Source organism: Lynx rufus, unplaced genomic scaffold (assembly GCF_022079265.1).
Source record: "Lynx rufus isolate CCGP_SWC_20201006 ecotype Redwood Valley unplaced genomic scaffold, mLynRuf1.p SCAF_48, whole genome shotgun sequence".
Taxonomy (NCBI): domain Eukaryota; kingdom Metazoa; phylum Chordata; class Mammalia; order Carnivora; family Felidae; genus Lynx; species Lynx rufus.
The window spans coordinates 176295-200826 of NW_025814865.1; the positions used below are offsets into that span (position 1 = coordinate 176295).

Genomic DNA, 24532 nt, shown 5'->3' on the forward strand with positions numbered 1-24532 from the left:
CCAGTAGTCCCAGCTCAGGTTCTGAGGAAACACCAGGAGGTGACAGTTATCATAATGCCCAGTGACTTGATGTTTCATGGTTCATGGATTACTTTTACCTTTCTCTTTCCGGTAGCCCTGGAGAATGTGCTTGATTGCCTAAGCACCGGGAAGCACAGAGTTCCTGTGGCACAGAAAGGATGTGGGGCAGGTGGCTCCCCTCCTCCACATGAGGGATCAAAATATAGAGATTCTAAGTGGCTTGTCACCGGTCAGAGGATGAGCTGGGATGAAATCTGAGGTCTTTTGACGGTCCTCCAACATAGTGGTCGACACAATAATAGAATTATCTGCTGGGGAGTTATTTTTATGCTCCAAAAGCTATTTTTCACATGACTGAGTGTGCTATCAGAGACTCCATACCCCAACTCAATGTCCTCTGCGTATTTCTCTAGGATATATGCTTTTTCTCTACAAGAATGACACAAGTCTTGTGGAGAATAGAAGTTTCCATCCACCTGTCTTTCCTGGCTTTCTCCTCTTCTAAAAGACTCCCCCCAAACAGGGGAGCAGCAAATAGGGTGTGGGTTGTCTGTGAAGTGTTAAAAGTCCGTCTAGATTCCTGGCTTGCCACATGTCTTTAGAAAACTAACTCTACAGGCAGGGGCAGCTAGCTGATTCAGTTGGTTGAGCATCTGACTTTGTCTCAGTTCAGGATCTCACGGTTCGTGAGTTTGAGTCCTGCATCAGGCCTGTTGCTGTCAGCACAGAGCCTGCTTTGGATCCTCTACCACTCACTCTCTACACGTCCACAGCTCACACTAGCTCCCTCTCTCTCTCTCTCTCTCTCTCTCTCTCTCTCTCTCTCTCTCTCTCTCTCAAAAAAAAAAAACAAAATCTAATTCTACAAAACACAGATTTCCTAACTGCTGCTTGAGCAAATGAGTTGACTTATAAAGGAAATATATGCTTTATTTGTAAAATATTAATAAACTCCTCCCCATCATAGCCCCAAACTGGAGACAACCCAGATACCCGTCTACAGAAGAATGGGTACACAAATTGGGTATGGCCAAACAACGGAATACTATGCAACAACAAAAACGAACAAAGTGATGATGCATTCGACAGCACAGGTGAATCTCACCCACAGTATGCCAAACAAAAGAAAGCTGACAGCAAAGATACGTTACATTCCGTGTGTTTCCATATATGTGAAGTTTAAGAATACGCAAACAGGGGCACGGGGGTGGCTCGGTCCGTTAAGCGTTCAACTTGAGCTCAGCTCGTGATATCATGGTTGGTGGGTTGGAGGCCCACACTGGGCTCTGTGCTGACGACTCAGAGCCTGGAACCTGCTTTGGATTCTGTGTCTCCCTCTGTCTCTGACACTCCCCTGCTCACGCTCTGTGTGTCTCTCTCTCAAAAATAAATATACATTAAACATTTAAAAATAATATGCAAACACATTTATTGTAGCGGTAACTAGATTAGTTGTTTACACATGGGTGGTGGGGGGGCAGGCCTACGTGGCTATTGACTAGCAAGAGTCAAGAAAGAGGTTTGGGGGACTGGAATATTCTTTTCCTTTAAATGGGAGTTACTGTGGAAAATAGGTAAATCTTCCCTGAGCTGAACATTTAAGGTGAGTATTTTTTACTCTTTGTAAATTACACCGCAGCTAAAGTAGGAAACAAAAAGAAACAGAAAATGATAGTGTAAGTTTCTCTGCACTCTCCCTGTTTGCTATAAACCTTTCTACCCTTGTGTCTCCTCTCTGCACAGTTCTGGCTCTGGTTCACTTTAACATCATGCTTACTGTGTGAGTTTTTATAATTTGGATCATAGCCTTAGATTAAAATTATGTAAGTTTACAACTGTAAGCATAGCTGGCAACAAAAGGGGGGAGAATAGAACTGATCTTTCCAACTGAAACAAAACAGAAAGAGGCCACATATGAGACCTACGTCAATATCTATCCATGCATCCCTGTCCACGGCAGCTTAAGGAAGGTGCATTCCTGTTGGCCCTAACTTTGGCTCCCGTCATGACACATCTTTCTTCCAACTCAATATGGACCTTCTTATAGTTTTCCGACTTAAGACTCTCATGAAGTACAGTGGTTATTTGATGTAGGTCTTCCAAAAAGAAATTTCTCTTCCGGAAATATTTGTCACCTCTCCAAGGGGTGTTTCACTGCTCTGGTGCTTTATAGCATCTCTTGGAATGTAGCTGCCACTCATAATTCACAGATCCACACTTGTAGTCATGGAAAAATAAGGACATTTGTTTGTTTGGTGAATCACCTGTAGGCCCAATGTGGGGCTGGAACTCACAACCCTAGATCAAGAGCAAGCCAGGCACCCCAAGAATAATTTGGCTTATTTCCCTTACAGTTTGGCAGCTACTACTGCTGTGTGTGTCCTTAGAAAGGCTTTTTTTTCCACAGTAGGGAAACTACTGTGCTTTCTCTTTTTCCCTGGTCAAGGAGAGCCTTGAGACATCTTGGGGGTCATTTTAGTTGAATCATTTCATCTTGTCTGTGAAGAACTTACGTGTCATTCACTGGATGGTCCAACCAAGAAAGTAAGTCCAGGCCCCTGTTGTTTTCACATAACCCAGCATCTTCACATTTTTACCGTGGCCTACTAGTCTCTATGCCGTCGGCTTTTAAAACTGAGTTTATGTGAGTATCACTTTGATTATGAATGAAAACTCACAATATGGGGTAATGGCATCCCCACCATCAGACCTGTCTTTCCATGCCACAGTGATATGACTGTGTGTTTGTGGGAAAGCAAACTTGTAAACGTTACTGCTTGTAACTTACAAATGCAGGGACGGTGTTGCCAAACCACAGGGTGTCATTTCTTCGAAAGATTGAACACAACTTTGTTTTTTTTTTATTATAAAATACCTGCTTTTTGTGACACTTTTTTATGGTAATAAAACATCTATCACAAAGAATTTTTCATGTAACCATTTTGAAGCGTTCTGCAGCATTGGCGACATTCACATTGTTGTGCAACCCTCACAACCATCCATCTCCAGAATTTTTTCATGTTCCAAAACAAACTCGGTACCCATTGAACACTAAGTCCCCTTCCCATCCCCTATTGAACTTTCTGTCTTTATGAGTTTGATTAGGTTACTCAGAGAAGTAGAACAATAGAGTATGTGTTCTTTTTGTCTGACTTATTTCCCTCGTTATAATGCCCTTGAGGTTCACCCATGTTGTAGCAGGTGTCAGAATGTCCTTCTTGTAGAAGCCTGAATATCATTCCGGATATGGATAGACCACATTTGTTTATCCGTTCATCCACTGACGGGCATCTGGGTTGTTTCCACTCAAGCTCTTGTGAATAATGTTGCTACGGACATGAGTGGGCAAATATCTATTTGAGTTCCTGCTTTCTCTTCTTTTGGTTATACATATCCAGAAGTGGAAGGGCTGCACCACATGGCAATCCTAAGTTTCAATTTTTGAGGAATCTCTGTACTGTTTTCCCCAGTGGCGGTGCTATTTAACATTCCCACCAGCAATGCGCATCGTTGACTAAACTTGTAATTTGTTTTCCGATATGTTGCTGTCCTTCAAGATTCAGCTTCATTTTTTATGGGACATAAAATATGGGCCACTATTATAATTGACATAGAAATGGTCTATTTTTTTTAAGTTTACTTATTTATTTTGAGACAGAAAAAACAGAGGAGAGGCAGAGACAGGGAGAGAGAGGGAATCACAAGCAGTGTCTGCACTGCCAGCACACAGCTCAACGTGGGGCTTGAACTCACAAACTGTGAGATCATGTATGACCTGAGATGAATCCAGAGTCAGACGCTTAATGGATTGAGCTGTCGAGGCACCTGTAGTTTTTATTCTCTTGGGATGTGAATAAATGCCATCTGGTATCAGGAGAGCCATGAATAACTCTGTCAATACCAAGAGCTCTAGAGTCTGGCTTTGCCATTTATGTCTATGTGACCTAGAGTAAGTTACTCAACCTCTCTGAGCTCAAGCCCCTCGTTTCAAAAATGGGGGTCATAACTCTATACCTATCATTGGGCTGCTATGAGAATTGAAATGTGTTAATGTAAATTATCTGGAATAGGGAATGGCCTTTACAAGATGCAAGCTATGTATAATAAATATTTGGTAAGAGGCAGGGTATGTTGGGCTTTCTTTGGAGCCCCAAACTCTACATTAATTGTAGCTTTTTTTTTACTATAGGTCGTTCCTCTCTCCTTGTGGATCTTTTAAGGTTGGCTTGACATTTTCCCCTTCCAGTTTCAAATTTCCTGCTGCTACGAAGAATATTTACCATTCCTTAATCTTCTGCACACTGGAGTCCTTCTACGTGGCATATGGGTAATATGTTAACGTAAGATACAGGGAGTGTTTAAAATTTGATCGTCAGGAAAAACATGTTCTCATTTCACTGGTTCCACACACAGATGCACCCAAACTTCCTTGAGCTGGCATACTTTTCTGCATTTGTAACATTCTTCTGCCTGATTCTTCATGCTGTCAAAACTCCTTGGTCCTATGGACCATTCCCTCAGACCTCTATGGGCAAGGAAATACCATTCCTGGAGAGTGACGTCATCAAACTGGCAGTCAGCTCCAAACTCATTTTTCCAATTTTACTAGAACTGCTGCTTTCATGCCATGAGGAAGTGCATTCCCCAGAAGATTATGGAACAGAGAGGATACAGTGTTGGGGATATCAGGCTTCATAGCAAGGAGATGTAGTTTGCAGGGTCCTAAAACTCTTCTATGTGGGTGGTTGTTTATGTTCTCCACTCTGAGCATTCCACTCTGTCTCATTCTTTCTGCTAATCAGCAGAGGGAGAAGCCCTAGGAGTATCATTTTCTGATTATCCTCGCCACGAACTCCAAGGATTAGAATTGAAACAGATGCAAACAGATTTGTCCACAATCTAGATTTTGCTTTGTAAGAGATATTTGCTTCATGCAAAACACATGAAGCTATTTTTAAGTTGTACCCTTAAAAGAAGCCAACGTCTAAAGGGAGAGTTTTAAGCAAGGGATGGATTAAAAAAAAGTAAATAGGCATGAATTTTTTTTTTTAAGTAGGCTCTGTGCCCAGTGGGGGAGCCATGTGGGCCTTCATCTCATGACCCTGAGATCAAGACCTAAGCTGAGATCACAAGGCCGACAACTGACTCTGCCACTCAGGCACCCTTAGCATGATTTGTTGTGTGCAACATGTTACAGATCATCAAGGTTATGTTTATTCCGTTTTCCATTTAAAACTATGCACCATACAGATTATAGAAAATAATGAAAATAAGAATGAAATTCTCTACGTCTGTCAGTTGATCAGGGTTCCTCTTTTTGTGTGCATCCTTCTAAACTTTCAAAAATGTATGTACATATCTATACTTGTAGATATATAAAGAAAGTTGTGTGTTTTCTTTTGACACAGATTGTCATGCCAGATGTATTATTTTTCATGTTGCTTTCCCACAGAGGTTTCTTCAGCTCATTTACATGGATTCACTCATTCTTAGCAATGGTCGTGTAATATTTCACTATAATCCTTGATGTACTATAATTTAGTTAATTATTCCTCTATTAGTAGACATTTTACTTAATTCCAATTTTTCTCCCTGATAAACGGTGCTGAAAAAAAAACCCACATCTCTCTATGTATATTTTTGCAAACTCTTAGCAATAACTTGGCAAAAGTCCTGGAATTGGAGTTGCTAGACAAGAGATTTTGAACAGTTTGGTGGTTGAGAGATATGTCACACTGTGTTCCAAGAATGGCATGTAAATTTATACTGTCACCGTGGTCATTTTATCCTTACATAAAACATTTAGAACAGTTGAAATAAATAAATAAATAATTGAAATAAATAAATAGAATAATTGAAAGCGAATACATATATAAGACTATTAAATATGACTCTTGGTCCAGAAGGACAAGACATAAATATTGAGCACTTTCGGAACTGTGACTCATTCATTCCGATTTTTTTTCTCTTTGGTGTGTTCCTGGTTTGATTTCATGATGCCTCTACCCTGTTATCAGCCAACTGGAATGGAAACACCTGTACCTCAAACTGATGGGCCTGTTTTTCAGTTACCTGGCCTGGGCTTTTGGCATCAGTCTAGCCAACAGCAGATCCTGGCGCGTGTGGGAGCTTAACAGCAACATTGTTTCCATTGTGTACATTGGACTCTGGGAAGCTTTCTACTTTCAAAAATTTAGCATCTCTGGTGCAATTGTTGAGTGGCCTATGTATGGCAGGATCAATGGAAGCTGGGTCATTTCAGATGAAATCTGGTATGGGCAGGGCCTGATATTGTTGGCAAATTCTTTGAATTCCGTAGTCCTGATTTTTGGTTCAGTGGCACTTGTGGTCCGCTGGATCCATGCCCCATACCCAGATTTCCTTCGATTGTGTTACAACATCTCTGCCTTCTTTCTCATCTGTAGTTGTAGTTGTACAGCGATTACAGTGAGCTGGAATTTTGCTGTGGATTTTTATGGCCAAACCACCCTTGATTTCCCACTGCCTGACTTTTTCACTGTGTGGAAGGAAGGCAGTGACCCAGGTGCAGACAGCGTGGCTTAACGATCCCCTTTGTCGCACAGGTAGAAAAGGTTCCCCTTCTTTCAGTGCATTGGGGCACGGCAGCAAGGCCTCTCTCATGAGAGAAACTCATGGCTCCAACATGCCACACTGTTCCCAGATGTAGAAGCAGAGACAGTGGCTGAGGCCATCAAGCTTCGTTGTTGGCCTTCTGCTGCAATTTGCCACGAACTCCAAACTGTGTGGCCATCAATCACTTTCCTGGGATGAACTGGAAAATGGGAAAAGGGTGGTGAGTTTAAGCAGTGTTCTTTGATGTGGGAGTCCCTAATATTTGGAGTTTAGAAATCCAGCGTGATCCTGAGATAAAGCACGGGGATACTATGCTGCCTGGCAGGCAGAGGGACTCAGGCACCGAGTGAGGGAAAGGACCTTATGAAAGTCAGGTACACAGGAGTGGTGGTTGTTTGCTTTTCTGAGATAGCTTCCCAGAAAATGGCAGGAGCAACTCTCCATTCCAGGGATGACAAACCAGGGAGATGCCATTTCCTGCCCCCACCTATCATCAGGGACTGACCTCGGTGAGCTAAACAGTGCCAATAAGTGGCTCCTAAAGCCACTTACATCAGGACTCACCCCTGTGCACCTCACAGGTGCATCTCTACTAAGGCATGAGATTAAGCCCAACATAACCACCGTCCCTCAGAACACCAGCACAAAACCCTCACTCAAAACAAGTGTACTGATTAAGAAGCTGAATCCTGCAAGAAGCCTGAAAGAAAGAACAGGAAGAAGAAGTAACGTCCAGGGATTTAATCAATGCAGGTATAAGATGTCTTTACTAGAATTTGAAACAACAATCAGGGTGCCTGGGTAGCTCAGTTAGTTGAATGTCTGACTCTTCATTTTGGATCAGTTAATGATCCTAGGGTCATAGAATCAAGCCCTATGTTGAGCTCCACACTAAGGATTGAGGCTGCTAAAGATTCATTGCCTCTATCTCTGCCCCTTCACCCAACTGTTCATGCTCTCTCCCAAATCATTGTTATCGTTGTCATCCTCATCATCAGCCTCATCATCATCCTCATCATCATCACCATCATCATCATCATCATCATCATCACCATCATCATCATCATCATCATCATCATCTTCATCCATCATCATCCCAGGTTTTTAAAAATAAAACAAACAATCATAATGATACTTGCTATCCTGAAAAAAGCATAAAACACACCAGAGAATCCTTGCTGCAGATGTACAAGAACTAAAGTCGAGGCAGGCTGAAATTTTAAAAGCTATAACTGAGATGCAAGCCTGAATGGATGCCATGACAGTGGGGATGGATGAAGCAGGGGAAGGAATCAGTGATATAAAAGATAAAAAAGTATGGAAAATAATGAATCTTAAAGGAAGGGGGAAAGTATATAAACGAATCACAAATGTAGACTTAAGGAACTCAGTGACTCGATAAAGTAATATAATTTACATCATTGGAGTCTGAGAGGTTGAGCAGAGAGATAAAAGTGCAAAACGTTGATTTCAGCGAATCATAGCCCAAAACATCCCTGATCTGGGGGAAGTCATAGACATGGAAAGGCAAGAGGCACACAGAAGTCCCATTAAATTAAACCAAAGCGAGCCATCACCAAGATATTTCAGAGTCAGATTTATAAACTATACAGACAAGGAAGGAATCCTCAAAGTAGGAAGAAAAAAACACACAAAACAACAACAAACAAACAAACAAACAAACAAGAAAACCAACAACAAAAACACCTAAGCTACAAAGGAAGACAAATCAAATTCACAGCCAATCTGTCCACCGACACTTAGTAGGCCATAAATGAGCTGCAGGATATATTCAACTGCTAAATGGGAAAACTATTCAACCAAAAATACCCTATTCATAACAGAAGGACTGATAAGAGATAAGGAGTCCCCCTAATAAAAACTAAATGAAGGTGTGACCGCTAAACCAGACCTGCAGGAAATATTAAAGGGAACTCTTTGAGTGACGGAGCAAAGAACACAAACAACAAAGTCTAGAAAGGAACAGAGAAAACCTCCAGAAATGACGATTTTACAGGTAATTACAATGGCAGTAAAGTCATATCTACTGATAATCTGACTATAAATGCACTAAATGCTCCAAACAAAAGAAACAAAGTAACAGAATGGATTAAACAATAAGAACTATCCATATTCTGGTTACCAGAGACTCATTTTATATGTAAAGCCACATGCAGATTGAAAGTGAAGAGATAGAGAACAATCTATCAAGTTAACGCACCTCAAAAGAAATCTAGGGTAGACATACTTATATTAGACAAACTAGATTTTAAACCAAAGACTATAAGAAGAGGTGAAGTTGGGAAGTATATCATAATTAAAGGGTCTAGCTATGAAGAATATCTAACGGTTGCTGTGTCTCTGACATCTTTCTTCCTTCTTTAGGAAAGCCTGGCTTGCTAGATAGTTTCCTCTTCTGACTGACTTTGCTGCATCCCAGAGGTTTTGAGTTGTGGTGCTATCATTTTCATTGACTTCCATATACGTTTCAATTTCCTCTTTGAACCGTTGGTTAGCCCATTCATTCTTTATTAGGATGTTCTTCATTTTCCACCTATTTGTTCCCTTTCAGAATTGTTTCTTGTGGTTGATTTCGAGTTTCGTAGTGCTGTGGTCTGAAAATATGCACGGTATGATCTCGACCTTTTTGTACGTACTTAGGGCTGATTTGTGTCCCAGTATATGATCTATTCTGGAGAACGTTCCATGTGCACTGGAGAAGAAAGTATATTCTGCTGCTTTGGGTTGAAATATTCTGAATATATGTGTTAAGCACATCTGGTCCAATGTGTCATTCAAAGACATTGTTTCCTTGTTGATTGTTTGATTAGATGATCTGTCCATTACTGTGAGTGGGGTGTTGAAGTCTCCTCCTATTATGGTATCACTATCGATGAGTTAAAATGTTTGAGATTAATTGATTTATGTATTTGGGTGCTCTCACATTTGGCACACAAATGTTTACAATCGCGAGGTCTTCTTGGAGGATAGACCCCTTGATTATGATATAAGCCTCTTCTGCATCTCTTGATACAGTCCTTATTTTAATGTCTAGATTGTCTGATAGAACTATGGCTACACTGGCTTTCTTTTGTTGACCGTTAGCATGACAGATGGATCTCCACCCCCTTATCGTCACTCTGAAGGTGTCTTTACATGTAAACTGGGTCTCTTGTAAACAGCATATTGATGGATCTTGTTCTCCTATCCATTATGTTAACCTATGTCTTTTGATTGGAGCATTGAGTCCATTAACATTTAGAGCGAGAACTGAAAGATATGAGTTTACTGCCATTATGTTGTTTGTACAGTTGGAGTTTCTGGTGGTTATATGATTATGAATATATTGACTGTATATTCATATTCATCATGTCTCCCCTCAGAGTGTCCCCCTTAAAATTGCATGCAGGACTGTTTTAGTGGCCAGAAACTCCTTTAATTTCTGTTTGTCTGGGAACTTTTTCTCTCTCCTTCTATTTTGAATGACAGCCTTGCTAGATAAAGAATTCTTGGCTGTGTATTTCTCCTATTCAGCACTTTCAATATGTCCCACCACTCCTTTGATGCCTGCCAAGTATCTGTGCATAGGTTTCCTGCAAACGTGGTCTGTCTTCCCTTGTAGTTTAGGGACTTGTTTCCCTTGCTGCCTTCACGATTCTCTTCTTGCCTGAGTATTTTGTGAATTTGACTGTGAGATACCTTGCTGAGGGTAGTTTTTGTTGAATCCAATGGGGGTCCTCTGCGATTCCTGGTTTTTGATGTCCGTGTCTTTCCCCAGGTTACCAAAGTTTTCTGCTATGATTTGCTCACATAACCCTTCTACCCCTATTTGTCTCCCTTCCTCTTCTGGTATCCCTAGGATTCAGATCTGGTTCCTTTGGCATGAGTCACTGATTTCTCTAATTCTTCAATCGTGTTCTTTTCCTTAATCTCCTTCCATTTTCCTGCTTCCATATTCTTCATAAGTTTGTCCTCTATATTGTTGATTCTCTGTTCTGTCTCATCCATCCTTGATACCGCGGCATCCATCCGTCATTGCAGCTCAGTTATATCATTTTTAATTTCATTCTGGCCAGTTTTTACTTCATTTTTTCTCTGCACAAAGGGACTCTAAACTATTTTGGACTCCAGCTAGTATTCTTACAATCGTGACTCCAAATTCTGCATCAGACACCTTGCTTGCATCTGTGTCGGTTAAATCTCTGGCTGTCGTTTCTTCATGTTCTTTCTTTTCAGCTGAATTCCTTCCTTTTGTCATTTTGAAGGGAGAAAAGGAATTCATGAGGTAGAAAAACTTAAATGAAAAAAATTCAAATTAAATATTAATATTAAAAAATTAAGCACATAAATATAAAAAGTAGAAAAATGATGCTAGAGTCTAGGCATGTTTTGTCTGGGTGTTGAAAGTGGTTTGACACAGTAGAGAAAAAAAAAACGGGGGGAGAAAATAAGAAAACAATAATAAAACATTTTAAGATGGGAAATCGTTTGAGAATTTGAAGAATGAATACACTGAAGTAGACTAAAATGAGATGATGGGAGTAAAACAGATTTAGTGAAATATACACAAAATTACAGAATAAAGGAGAAAAAATTAAAGACAATTAGTAAAAATTAAAAAATATGAATCTTTTCTCTTTCTGTATTCAGGAAAAAGAAAAGAAATGAAGCAGACAAAAAAGATTTAAACTAAGGAAAAAAAGGAAATAGTTTGAAAATTTGAAATGGGAATACACTGGAGTACACTAAAATACATTATGGAAGTAAATAGAATTTGGAAAAAAATTACATAAAGCAAAACATACAGCAAAAAGTGAAAAAAAATATTTTAAAGGAAATTGAAAGTGAAAATGAAAATTTTCACCTTCTGCAATCAAGAAAAAGAAAAGAAACGAAGAAGAGAAAAAAAGAAAAAGAAAGAAACATGGAAATCATTTGAAACATTGAAAAGGTGAATAAACTGAAGTACACTAAAATACAATATTGGGAGTAAAATAGAATTTGAAAAAAAGTACACAAAAGTACAAAACAGTAATAAAAATTAAAGAAAACATATTTAATGAGAATTGAAAATAAAAATGAGTTTTCTCTCTTGCTGTATTCAAGAAACAGCGTAAAAGAGAAAAGGAAAAAAGGAATGAAAGAAAGAAAGGACATTGAATAGATGGACCTGCTAACAGATTGAAGTAGGACTGAAATTATTTCTCTTTCTCCTAGAAGTCAGTCTATGTACCGTTTTATAGTCCATAAACTAAGCCGGGTGTGAGAATTGTGCTGCTGAGACCGAAGGTGGCCCGGTTAGGCGGGGCTCTGTGTAACCGCTCTGTTCTCCGCTAGATGGCACTGCCAGCCTACTGGGGTGGATTGTTGCTGCTCTCCTTGGTGCGTATGCACATGCCCAAGAGCGGTGAAAATGGCGCCACCCAGCTACCCAGTGTGTTCTCCTGGATCAGCAATCACACACCCGTCCTCTGTCTTCAGCTTCTGTCCACTGCCCACTTTTGCATTCTCCGTGACCAGGCCCCAGGGAGTATCTCTCTCCTGAGTTGTGGCTCAGATGCGCTTGTTTTCCCTGGCCCCTTACTTCTGAAGGACTGCGGCTTTGACCCGTCCCGTCCCTCTGCAGAAGGGTCTCACCAAGCAATGGCGAATGAGCAATGGCTGAACGTAGGCTGCACCTAGGAACGCTTGCTGGACCCTGCTGCTGCCAGTGCTCCGACACTATAGACCAATGCCAGCCCGCCCCACAAAAAGTTTGCGAGTCAGTGTAACAGCAGCGTTTCAGGGATTATGGAAAACCACAACACACATCTGGCACCAGACTTCACGACGCTTAACGACCTTGTCCCAGCACCAGCAAATGTGGCCATTTTCTGGGGTGTGCATGAACCAGGTGGCTTCAACAGTCCCTACCAAATGTCCTCCCAGCAGTGGAACCACCTTTTCTGAGTGGCCTGAGAACCTCCTACACCGACCCTGTTCCTGAGAATTAGCCCTTCCCACCACAGCACTTCCAGGCATAGAACTGTGGATTTGCAGACTTTGCGCACCCTGTTTACAGTCTGAATGGAATTTAAACCCTCTCATTTCTCCTTTCTCCCATTTTAGTTTAGTCCGTGCAGCCATATCCAATTTTCCACATTCTCTCCACCTGCTTTGGGGATGGGTGGGTTCCCTGTATTCTCTGCCCCCCCCCTCCACCTGCCCAGTCTCCTTCGCCTCTCAGCTCACAAAAGCAGCTCCTTTCTTGCACCTTCTCGCTCTCCAAGTTCCCTTCTCCATGCCACGTACCTGCTGAATTCTGTGGTTCAGGTTATGCAGATTGTTGTGTTAATCCTCCAGTCAGTTCCTGGGTGTGTAGGATGGTTTAGTGTTGGTCTGGCTGTATTTCATGCACGCAAGACACTTAAGAAGCTTCCATGCTGTCTGCCATCTTGGCTCCTCCCCAAAGGGGTGAGATCTGTAGTACCCGTTCTCCAACATCAGATATCCCACAGGACAGACCTGGTGGGTGACAAACCTGAAAAGGACATGTAGCAAAAAGGGAGGCCACCCTGGAGGGGGAGGCAGACAACTGGCTCCAGACCTGGGAGGGGAGGCAGGGGCTCAATTGCTGGAGCCACGCCCACTGCCCTCCTGCTGATTGTTCCTGAACAGCAGCCAACTGTCTGACCTAGGCAGGGCTCCTTCACCCCAAGGACACATGGTCACAAAGTTCACTGCCTCTGCCTCTGCCCCACGTCCACGTCAGCCACGGCCACTGCAGTGTCCGAAGGGCCACAGGGCCGTGGGCATGCTTCCCAAATGCTAGTGGGCTCCGGAAGGAGGCAGCAGGCATGTAAAAGCCTTGGGCCTCGACACTCCACCTGTGGGCCTAGTCTGAAGCCTCAAGCCTCAAGTTCCCTTTCCTTGTGCTCTGTGTCCCTAGCCTGAGATTGGGCTAAGGCCCCAAAGCGGATGAGTCATGGTCCAAAAAACACTGACATTCCTGCCAATACCATGCCTCCATTTTGCTGGAAGAGGGCGTTCAAGGGTCCAGGAATCACAGCAACACCCCTTCTCTCAGTCCCAGATACTTACACTCATTCATAAGTGCACACACACACACACACACACACACAGATGCACAAACACACTTCCTGTCCTGTCTGTGGCTATCTCCAGTTGTGACTTACTCTCCTTCCTCTGCCTTCTTCGGTATCCCTCTGGTCTCTGTCTGTCTCTTGGTCTCTGTGATCATTTCCTTTTGGGAACGCTTCCCCCCTCCCCCACCTCCGTCTCTCTTTCTCTGTCTCTGTCCACTCCTTGTACCGTATGGGTTCATCTGGGTTCCCGTGTGTCGTGCATGTCCATATGGACATAGTAGGCTGCTGATGGCACAGGGCTTCAGGGGAACACGCAAAGAAACACACAAGTAACCGGGGTCAGAGCACATCCAGACCTCCCAAGCCGTGACTGCCTCCAGGCTGCCCACACAAGCTGGGTATACATGTGAAGCGTGAAAGGTCAGTCCCTTGGCCCTTGCCCTGTAGGTTGCAGCCAGCTGGGAGGTACTGAAACCCAAGGCACTCCCCAGTGTTGAGAGGGTCTGAAGTGAGCGCAGGGGCCGAGAGGCTGGGAACCTAGTCGTGGCTGGTGTTTCTCCACCTGCCACGTTCCACTTTTGTTGGTACTGGAAGGTTGGTATCAGTTGTGGCTCTCTTTCCTTGCATCTCAATGCAAGCTTCCTTGACCCAGTGGAGATACTGAGTCTGCCCTAGTGTTCAGCCGGGTTTGGGCCCCAGCACAGATGCATGTGTTGTGTGAGGGGGGAAAGCAAGTGTGAGTCGTGGGAAGGAGCTAGCCCCGCGAGCGGGATGAGTGTCTGTGAGTGTATTGTGGCTAGCGCCTTTGAGTACTTTTGCGTGAGACCTGGCGTTTGTGCTGACAGCGTGTGCGTGTCTGTGTCCACGTGCCGCGTGGCCGTGCATCTTTGTATCTGAGTGCGTGTGTGTAGGCCGTTGGGGAGCAAAGGAAAGAGACTGGGGCTTTCCTGATTTGGTGCGTACGGGGGTGGTTCAAGTGCCAAAGTTCAGAGAGTGCCATCCCTTTGCTCCTGGGATCGCGCATGATAGGCAGCCTCCCCTCGGGTGGCGTCCTCTCCATGTCACACACCTCTTGTCACCGACCTTCCCTAGCCGGTGCACTGCTAGCCTGCTGCCATGACATACATGTCTTCTTGGAGTAGGGATGGACGTAGGGAGTACGCAAAGGAGGCAGACCAGATGCAAACCAGGGTGCAGACAGCGGGCGCACAGCTGAAATGCGTTTCACGGACAGCTACGCTGATCCGCTCAGTGGATTTGCCCGACTAGGGGCACGATGACCAAAGGTGGAGGTGTAAACGTGAAAAGCGTGGAGGTCCCCCTTTTCCCGTGTGTGTAGATAGCCTCGTGCCCAGGCCATACGGGACGCCGAGGGCGGGAATGTGAAAGTCCCCTTTTCATTGACAGAGGCCAACCAGGGCACACAGAGGGCTGAGTTGGAGGCCCCTGGAGGCGCTGCACTACCGAAGCCCTGGGCTCACCGTGTGCGGTAACACGCTCGCAGCAGATTCCCACCGCCCTGAAAGGTGGGGCCGCCGACGCCACGCCCACTGCCGTCCTCATGATTGGTCCTGGAGCCTGGCTGGGAGTCTGGGCGTGGTTTGCAACGCCCTCAGCTTCAAAGCCGCATGCGCACTTCTCTCACCACAAAGGCCTCTGCAGCAGCGTCACCACAGCGACAGCCACCGCCTTGGCTTCCTGGGTACAGCGCCTGTGCGCATGCGCCCCCTGGGCCCTTGCTCCGCGGCAGAAGGCGGGAGGGCGTTGTCAGCCCTTGTCATCAGGGCTCCACTGACTGGGTCTGGTGAGGGAGGCCCGAGCTTTCCCCTCCTGCCGCTTCGTTTGAATCTGCCCCAACTGCGGTCCTGGGCCAGCTCCCCATGGCGAAGGATGTAGTGTCTGGAAAATGTGGCAGTGCCCCGTAAACTGCGGTCGCGTTCGTCATGGAAGGCGGTAGTCAAGAGACCGGGGCTCGAGGGCATACAGTATTCCTGGACGCGACTGAGGCGCCACACGACGATGGTGTCGGGGCCAGAATGCCCCGAAGTGCACAAGAATATCCGGTCCGACGTGAGAGAGAGGTGTCCGGCCGAAGGGAGGATTTGAGGCTGCCGGTGGACAACATAATATCGGTGGCGGAGCTGTTGGGCCTCGTGGAGGAGGGAGTTGAGGCGGCGGCCACAGAAATACACGTTCTTGCAGATGAGAAGGATGACCAGACGAAGCATGAGGAAGACGAGGGACAGGAGGGGGAGCAGGATAATTATGTAGAGGAGGAAGAGGAAGGGGAGAATAAGGACCAAGAAGAGGGGGAGGAGGACGAGGAGGAATGGGAGGAGGAGGACGAGGAGGAGGACGAGGAGGAGGAGGAGGACGAGGAGGAGTGGGAGGAGGAGTGGGAGGAGGAGGAGGAGTATGTGGAAGACGATTTTCATGAGGAGGGGGAGGACGGGGAGGAGTGGGAGGAGGAGGAGGATGAGGAGGAGTATGTGGAAGATGATTTTCATGAGGAGGGGGAGGACGGGGAAGAGCAGGATCATAAGAGCAGTAGGAGGAGAGAAAGTAGGAGGAGGAACAGGAACAGAAGGATTAGGAGTAAGAGGAGAATGAGGGGGAAGAAGGTCAAAAGCCGAAGATCAGGTGGAGGAGGAGCAGGGGCAGGAGCAGCAGCAGGAGGAGCAGGAGACCTTACACAAGGAGCAGAAAGAGAAGGGGGAGGATCAGGAGCAGAGAGATTAGGAGGAGGATGGGGAAGAGTTAAGGGAAGTTGTGGAGCAGGGAGGGGGGGAGCAGGAGCAACAGGATTTACAAGAAGAGCTGGAGGAGGAAGAGGCAAAGCTGGGAAAGGAGGAGAAGGAAGAGATGGAGCTGGGGCACGAAGAGCAGGAGCTGAGGAGCAGGAGAAGGAGGAACCAAAGTGGAAGGAGCAAGATGGCTGGTGCCCGGGGAACGCAGAGGAGCTGCCGGTGAAGCAGGAGGAAGAGATGCAGAGAAGTGCAAGCCGACACCCTTTCCTGTCCTTGCTCGAGGCGCTTCAGACTGAGATGCAGCCCTTGAATACACATGCCAGCCACGAGGACTCTCAACTCAAACTCAGCATATGGCGGAGGCGGCAGCATCATCTGCAACAGAGAAGTGCCCTCATCCAGGGCATCCGTGGTTTCTGGGCCAAGGCTGTATCCTTCCTGCTGCTGGGGGAGGGTCCAGAGGGGGCTGGGCTTGCACAAGAGGAAGGAAAGGGAGGTGACATTTAGAGGAACCCGGGACAGGGACTGGAGCTAAGCCACGCTCCAGTGGCCGGGAAGATCCCATCCAGTGGACTTGGCTCTGCAATGAGTGTGGGAGGAGGGCAGTGCTGGGGTGGTGGAGGCACGTGTGCTGTCCGTGGCACCTGGCACGGAAACAGCGCTGCGAGAGTGGGGAGTGGCGGTGGAGGTCCAGGCCAGGACGGGGAAATGACCGAGGGCTTCTTCCCACGCAAAGCCGCGTGGGGGCACGTGTCTGGGTCCCGCTAAGCCTCCTGCTGCGGGGAAGGCGATGCGAATGCCCTCCGGTCCGGTCGGCGCGAGACCGGATGTGTGCTGTGTGGCTGTGTGGAAGTAAGCGTCCACAGTGTCCTCATGAGCACACAAGGCTAGGCGTGGATGCGGGCGTCTGGGCGTGCACAGCCTCCTGTGCGTGTGTAGCAGAGCCCTGCGGAATGCGGAGACCCCGTGGGCCTGGATGCAGCCCGTGGGGAGGGCGTGAGGCCCTGGGGGAGGACGCCAGTCCCTGGGGGAGGACGCCAGGATGCTGTCCACACTGGTTCTCTGGGTCGAGCTCTCTCATGCCCAGCACCTGAAGGCTCTTTGACCTGCAGCAGTTTGTGAACCACCCTCAGATGTCAGCCCTGATTAGCAAGCACGATGAAAGCATGCTTCGCCACATGACCAATCTGAAGGTGGGCCTGGGAGTGGGAGGCGGTGTGGGTGGGTGGCTGTGTGGGCAGGGGAGGTGGTGGGGAGAAGTGGTGTGTTCCTTCCTCAGGGGAGGGCGGGTCTCCTGGAACAAGATTTCACATTTCTGCCCCACATTTCTACCACGGCAGGTGGAGGAACACAAGTTTCCCAGGGAATGCCGGACGATCCTGCTGTTTTTTGGCAAGAACCCCTACTTCCAGAATGAAGTCGTCACGAAGGAGTATGTCCTTGGCCTTGCTGGTAAGTGTCCACTGAATGCATGGGCGGCAGTGGGTGGAGGGTTGAATGTGATTAGTTCTCTGGCGCCTTCTCACATACTCGTCTTCCTGCAGGGTATAGGGCGTCTCATTCCAGTCCCATCCAGTGGTACCCAAGGTACAGACAGGAGGCCTACAGACGCAGGCATGACAACAGCAGCCTCAACTTCTTCAACTGGTTCTCTGACCACAGCGTTGCCGGCTCTAGCAGGATTGCTGAGGTGGGGCCCTGTAACGAGGAAGGGAGGTGATTTTCATGGGTTCCCCCACTGCGTGGGATAGCTACCTGAGGCCTGGCCTGTCTCCCCTACCAGATAATCATAGAGGATCTTTGGCGCAATCCCCTGCCGTATTTCAAGGTGAAGGAAGCCCCAGGAGAGAGCACTGAGAGGGAAAGAGGTGAGCAGCCAAGGGTGTGGGCACTGAAATGTGTGCCGTGGGGCCCATGGCACAATTCTCTTCTGCACGGAGGCACCGAGACTCACAGTGGCACAGGAGGTGACGCCAGGTCAAAAGGGCATCGGCCTGAGACAGGGAGTCTTAAGACGTAACGTGTCAAAGAGGCTTTGCCCCTTTGGGGAGGCTGAAGGTGGGCAGTGGGCTAGACAACAAGAATGAGCAGAGCGGGACATCCCAAGCTGGCTCATCAGATAGCACGGTGACAACTGTCATTCCAGGACCATGAGCCCCACCCTCAGGCCTCCTGCCACCAACTGACATGTTGTCTGGCTTCTGGAGCCACTTGTCAGCTTTGGCACAGCTTATCACACCCTCCCATTCTACCTTCCGTTTGGAAACATTCAAGCAACCTTAAACAGGGCCCAGATGAGACTCTCACCTGTCCTGTGTGTGTGTGTGTGTGTGTGTGTGTGTGTGTGTGTGTGTGTGTATCGATGTGGGTGTGGGTGTGTCTGTGTGCCTCTGTCTGTGTGTACCCGTATATCCCAGGGATATGCACGATCTTGAGAAGACTATGAAGGAGCATCGCACTTCACGGACCCCAGTGGAAACCCTTCCGATGCTCACCGATGGTCCACAAGATTCTCCTGCCCGTGAAAGAAGGACAAGGCTGGTGGTGACACGTGGCGCAGGGTTTTGAAGAAAGACATTGGAAGAAGTACATTTGAAGAATATACATTTGAAGAAATATAGAATGGGAGATACACAGCATGAAGTGTTTGTGTGTGTTTTCTGCTCAGGTACGCTCTGGGGCGTGTCCATGTATACATGCGGCTGTCCAGAGGTGTAAGTGTTCTGTGCCTGCACATTGCAGTTCCCAGGAAGGGCGGGACGTAGGACATTGTCCGTAGGGATGGGTCACACATTGGGATTGCGTGTGAGGTCAGTAAGATTGAACCAATGGGGAGTTGAGTGAGGGAGGACAGGGCACAAACCTGAGAGAAAGGCCAGCGCCCAGGTTCATATCTTTCCTGTGAAAATGAGGAAGTTCAAGGAAATGCAGAGGCCAGCACAGGCCAGGGATGTCCAATACTCAGGGTTTGGGGATGTCCATGATGGTGCCCCCAGAATCCCGCATGGTGACATCCTCAGTCATGTTGACTGAACCGCCACACAGGGAGGAATTCCCAGGGTTGAATACCCTCTGGTTTTCAGATGTCTACGAATGCAGACTGTCTCGTGGACAAGGTCAGGATCTCAGGAGCAGCCATACATATTTGAGGGATTGTGAGCAGGCTGTCGGATTGGTGGTGTCCAGGGGAGGGAACCGAGGGACCAGAGGGAGAGTGGGTGGGTAAGACCGATGAAGTTCTGCTTCAGGCAGAGTTGACAGGGAGAACGTACACACTGCAGAGGAAACAGCCCACTACAGTCTCACGCAACTCCAAAATCACAGCCAACTTTCCTGGTTCCACTTCCTGAAGCTGAGCCTCCCACCCACTGCTTCACTTACTCTCACATATTGACACACACACACACACACACACACACACACCCACAAGACTCCTGAAGGAGTCCTAGTACGGATGCCCTTGTGTGACCTTTGCTGTTTCTGAAATGACCTCAGGTTACGACTGGGGGGCCCAGATTGCAAGCCAACAGAGGGGAGGGTCGCGGGGAGGTGGGGCTCTTAAAGGCCACGGACACGCCATCCTCTCCCGTGTGCCCGCTTCCCTCTCATCATCAGCCGTGATGAGTCTGGTGCTGCTCTTCCTCTGGGTCCACAGTCTTCTGCCGTGTGTCCAACACGCCATGTGAGACTTGTGAGAAGACTCCCAAGGGCAAACACCAGCAGGCGCTCAGAGAGGTCGCCTCGTCCCAGGCAGCCTGCGTTCCTTGGCCCGAGTGCCTGGACAAAGGCTGCCTCGGCCACATAGGGAACGATGGACTTGTGCAGCCTTAGCATTCTGTGCAGAGGTCCCGGGCAGGCCTGGAGCTTAGAAAGGACTGGGACGAGCCTCACCTGGGAAGAGGCGAGTGCTGGGGTACTCCTTACACAGCAGATGGCTGCTTGCCAGAGATGTCTGTGCTAGGGATGGGGCAAAGGCTCCACCGTGCTAGCAGGGCAATAGACAGAGTTCAGCCCTGTCCATCGCAGGCTCTTCTCTATCCCCAAGTTGCACGGCCCCCAGCACAGCGTGCCTGAGACTGACATCCCCACACTAATCTTCCCGTCTCCCAAGCTGCCCAAGCCCCCCAGGATCCCCACTGCACAGCTCTGCAGTACAAGAGCCTTCTCTGCAGTGGCTCTATTCCGGAGAAGGCGTTGGCAGTCCCAATGCATGGAGGCTTCTTGCCCCTACCAGTATGCAGACAACATGGTCAGCGGGGTGTCAGCACGCTGTGGAGTTGGGGATCTGTACGCCCAAGCCTTACCTCTTCCAGGGCGGAGGCTGTCGCACTCTCTAGAAGGGAAGGCAGGTCTTTCTCTCGCTGCTGTCTGCACACTGGCTGGAGAAGCACGTCTTCTCAGCTGCTTGATGTGTAAACGTCGGGGTACCCTGGAAAAGCTCCCTGTGCTGGCCCGTGTCTTTGGGTGTGAACATCCAAAGAAAGTATGGCCCATGATTCTGCAGTGGGAACACGGCCTCAGTGGTCACGGGGCCGGGCCCTTTGGGGCATCGTTCTGCACAAGCAGGCCGTTACTTGATAGGTCTTGCCCAACAGGAACACTTTACGGGACAGGGGAACACAGGGTCCCCCACACGTTCATATCTGCCGCCAATACCTGCTGAGGGGCCAGGGTGACTTTTCCGCCCGGCCTGTCCCAAAGAGAAGGTACGGGCAAGGTGTGGGTGTGGAATGCGCTCACGGCCCCCAGAGCCGAACCCTCAAGTGTGGACACTTGTGTCCAGGGACCGTGGTCAGAGGCCTGGGTGCTCTGTGTCCGACGGATTACAGCCCTCATGCCGCACACCCTGCAGCCCCGGGTGTCCTCCCGTCGCCGCAGCACTCCCTGGGGAGCCCCAGGGTCCAGGAGCTGCTAAACCCCCTGCACAACTCTATGTGCTGCCTAGCGGCCTCTTCCACCACAACACCAGCGTGTGTGGGCTCCAGAGTGCTGTCCCTCGACAGGGGACACCCTCGGCAATTCAGGAGCCTTCTGACTTCCATGTCTCTGAACCACACGTGTCTCTCATTGGCCTGTCGGGATCGTCCTGTTGTTCTCTGTGTCCAGGAAATGTCTTGCCTTGCCTGTGCTCCTCTGTCTCCCTGAGTGAGCCCTGGCGTGTCTGGGTCCTTCCCTGGCTTTGCCTGTGCCAACGCCTCTCTGGTGATGCCTCCTTGCCTGGCCCAAGTGGGCACAGCTGTACCCGTGTAACCGCCTTCGTCTCTGCACACCTGCGTGTTGTGTCAGCTGCGGCTCTGCTGGCCTGTCTTGTCTTTGGTGTATGCTCCTGCGCTTGAGTGGGTTTCCCTCTGAATTCAACCCCTTTCTTCCACTGACAGATCCAATTGCTGTCCTGCTGTCAGGGGGAGGGGCTTCTGCGTGGTCTCTGATATGTTCCCGGAGCCAGAAATCCTTCCGTGCCCGTAGGACCTTCGTCAGAGGATTGGCCATGCACTCACTGCCAGCCAGGTAATGTCCCCAAACGCAGCTGCCTTGCTGTGAGCATTAAGTCGCGCCTCTATTTTCCGTCCTTCTGTTTCCAAACCCTTTGGACCCTAGGGGCTCAAACGTCACTGGCTTGCACGTTGCAGGTGCAGGCGTGAAGTGTGAAAAGCGGTCTAGCAACGTTTTCCCACTTACTCTTTTGCCATGTGGCATGTTCCTGGCTGGGAGAGACTTCCCCCTGCCAGCGTGTGTCTCGTTTCCGTGTGCCTCCTGTGTGTTCTGGTCCCTCATTGGTCCCTTACTTCCTACCTGGGAGTCTGATTCATGTTTGCGGGAACCGTGCAGACACCTTTGACTGCAGGGTACTGAGCTCAGCTTAGTCCACCAGGACTAGTGCGTGACTGAGGTACACAACGGGCAGTCACGGAGGTGCCCGTATCCTTCACGTGCAAGCGCCCCGTCCAGCCCCCTTCACCGGGACATTTCTCAGCAAACCCTCTATGTTTGTGGTGAGAGCACTTAGCTCTGAGAAACCTGACGAGGCGGTGAAGCGTTGCTTACGGCTGCCCTGTGCAAGTGAGATCTCCAGAACTCATGCACATGGCATGACCGCCTCTTCACACCCTAGGCCCGACACCTCCTCATCGCACCCTCCCCTGCTTAACACCACTCCACTCTCTGGTGGACTGCATGCCTTTAACTCCTTTTAGTCTCCTCAGGAGCCCATCAAGCAGGGGTCAGCACCACTGTGTTTCTGTCAGGCGTTGGCCTCTTTCAGGGAGCCCAGTGCTTTCTGCACTGATGCTCAATGCACCCGCTGAAGGGTGAGCCACACTAAGCCCGACGGCGGACCCTTTGGCCCTACGTTTCCCACATATGTGCCCGGTGGCAGAGGTGCACAAGGAGCCCGCCTGCATGCGTCTCCCGGGTCCTCCACAGGGTACAAAGTACCGCCCCAGGGGGCTGAGCCGCATCACATGGGCATAGCTCTGCTTGCACGTGTTAGCCTTTCATATCATACGGGCAGCCCAGACTCAGAAATCCAGCTACCTGCTTACAAGTATCCAGCCCTCGTGCTTGTGCAGACCCTCGGTGTCTGTACAGACATTTGAGTCACGGTCTCGTGACCCGTCAATACAGCTGGACGGTCTGTCCTTACCTTACAGCCTGGGATGCGGTTCTCACTCATTGTCCTCCCCTCGGGTGCGAGTTTCCTCCATCACTGTGGTGGAATGTAACCTTTATCACCATACGTTGGCTTGAAATTACTGGGCGGATCACCTGTCTGCGTCCGGGGATGCGAAGGAGACCTTGGCTCTTTTGCTCACGGTGCACCCTTTCTCTGTGATGAGTCGCTCTGGATGAGAAGCTTGCCAGAGGCGAGGGGCCTCAGAGTGGAGCACATTTCCTGGGCATCTGTGAGAACCTCGTTGGTTCCACTCGGAAAGCATTGACTTTCACGGATGTGCAGCCTCTGCTTTTCCCTGCATTTGCCGAGCTTGGGGACGTGATTTCTTCCCGCACGTGCTGTCCCTAGGTCTCTGCGGTCTCTTTCCGGCAGTCCCGTTTCCTGTCTGCTGCTGGTCAGTACAGGGCCTCCAGCAGCCCTGTGGGGATCGGGTCCTTGCTTTCCTCCCTGCGGTGGCCTCTTCCCCACCCAGAATGGCCTCACTGCAGCTTCCTTCTAGTTCAGGGATCGTTTCAGACTGCCCTTAAGGTCCAGGTGGGAACGGTGCCGTTTGTGCTGAGGGCTGACCACTGTACAGCATTCGTCTCTGTGGAAATTGCACAGGTGAACTTCACCAGGTGAATGTGCACACTGCAGTTGCCCTGTCATCAGAGTCAGCCCACCTGTCTCCGCCTCGGCTGCCCCTGCTCTCCTTCCTCCTACCCTCCCCTTGCCTCCCCCTCCCTTGTCTTCTTCCTGTCCCTCCCTCCCACTTTCCTTCCAGCTCTCTTTGTCTTCGTCTCCCTCCTCTCCCTCACTAATGCCTCCCCCTGTCTCCGCCTGTCTTCCTTGTAATAGGTGCCCCTCTGTCTCTTCTTGTCTTGCTCCTCCTCCCTGTCTCTCCCGCCAGTCTCCCTGTGACTCTCCCTCTCCAGGCCGGTCTTCCCCCCCACTCGTCCTTCCTTCATCTGCTTGCATGTGTGTCTCTCTCTCTCCCTCTATATCTCTGTCTCCCTGCGTGTCTGTTTCTCGCTGTCTCTCTCAGTGGACATTCTGTGTCTGGGTGCACGCTTCTTCAGAATTCTCGTTGGCACCTGGGAAACGTGGAGGGAACTCGTCTGCTTTCGTGTGTACTAGTGACAGCAGGCACGGGGCTTTCTCAGAGACAGACACAGACAAGTTTGTAATTCTCGGTGAGGGGCCCCTAAGCGCCCTGCTTGGAGTCGTCCTCCTTTTAGTGGAAGGTTAGATTTCCGGACCGGAGGAAACTGCTAAATCCTACTACCCCATCTCCCTGGTGCTCTGTACGGAGATCAGCAGGGCACCAGTGGCAGATGGGGCTCTGGGGGTTGTTGTTTGCTCTGAATTGCAGTGCAGTGAATTCTGCTGAGCTGCTTTCTTGCAAGGACACGGCCGTGGGGTATGTCTAGGGT

General features: G+C 48.7%; 1 protein-coding gene across 1 annotated transcript; it reads left to right on the plus strand.

Annotated features, from left to right (window-relative positions):
* Window positions 1-15643: 15643 nt before the first annotated feature.
* Window positions 15644-18975, plus strand: LOC124525783 (testis-specific Y-encoded protein 3-like). Its single transcript, XM_047098366.1, has 7 exons — window positions 15644-15967; window positions 16601-16876; window positions 17563-17640; window positions 17788-17899; window positions 17992-18137; window positions 18231-18315; window positions 18865-18975. Exons 1-7 carry the CDS (start codon window positions 15644-15646, stop codon window positions 18891-18893), a joined length of 1050 nt encoding a protein of 349 aa, XP_046954322.1. The 3' UTR covers window positions 18894-18975.
* The last annotated feature ends 5557 nt before the right edge of the window (window positions 18976-24532 follow it).

Excerpts from the sequence above, each read along its gene's own strand:
- LOC124525783 (XM_047098366.1), top strand. The coding sequence starts at position 15,644 with ATGGAAGGCGGTAGTCAAGAGACCGGGGCTCGAGGGCATACAGTATTC. Across the intron at positions 17,641-17,787 it reads GCCACATGACCAATCTGAAG|GTGGAGGAACACAAGTTTCC; the intron begins GTGGGCCTGGGA and ends CTACCACGGCAG. Across the intron at positions 18,138-18,230 it reads GCTCTAGCAGGATTGCTGAG|ATAATCATAGAGGATCTTTG; the intron begins GTGGGGCCCTGT and ends CTCCCCTACCAG.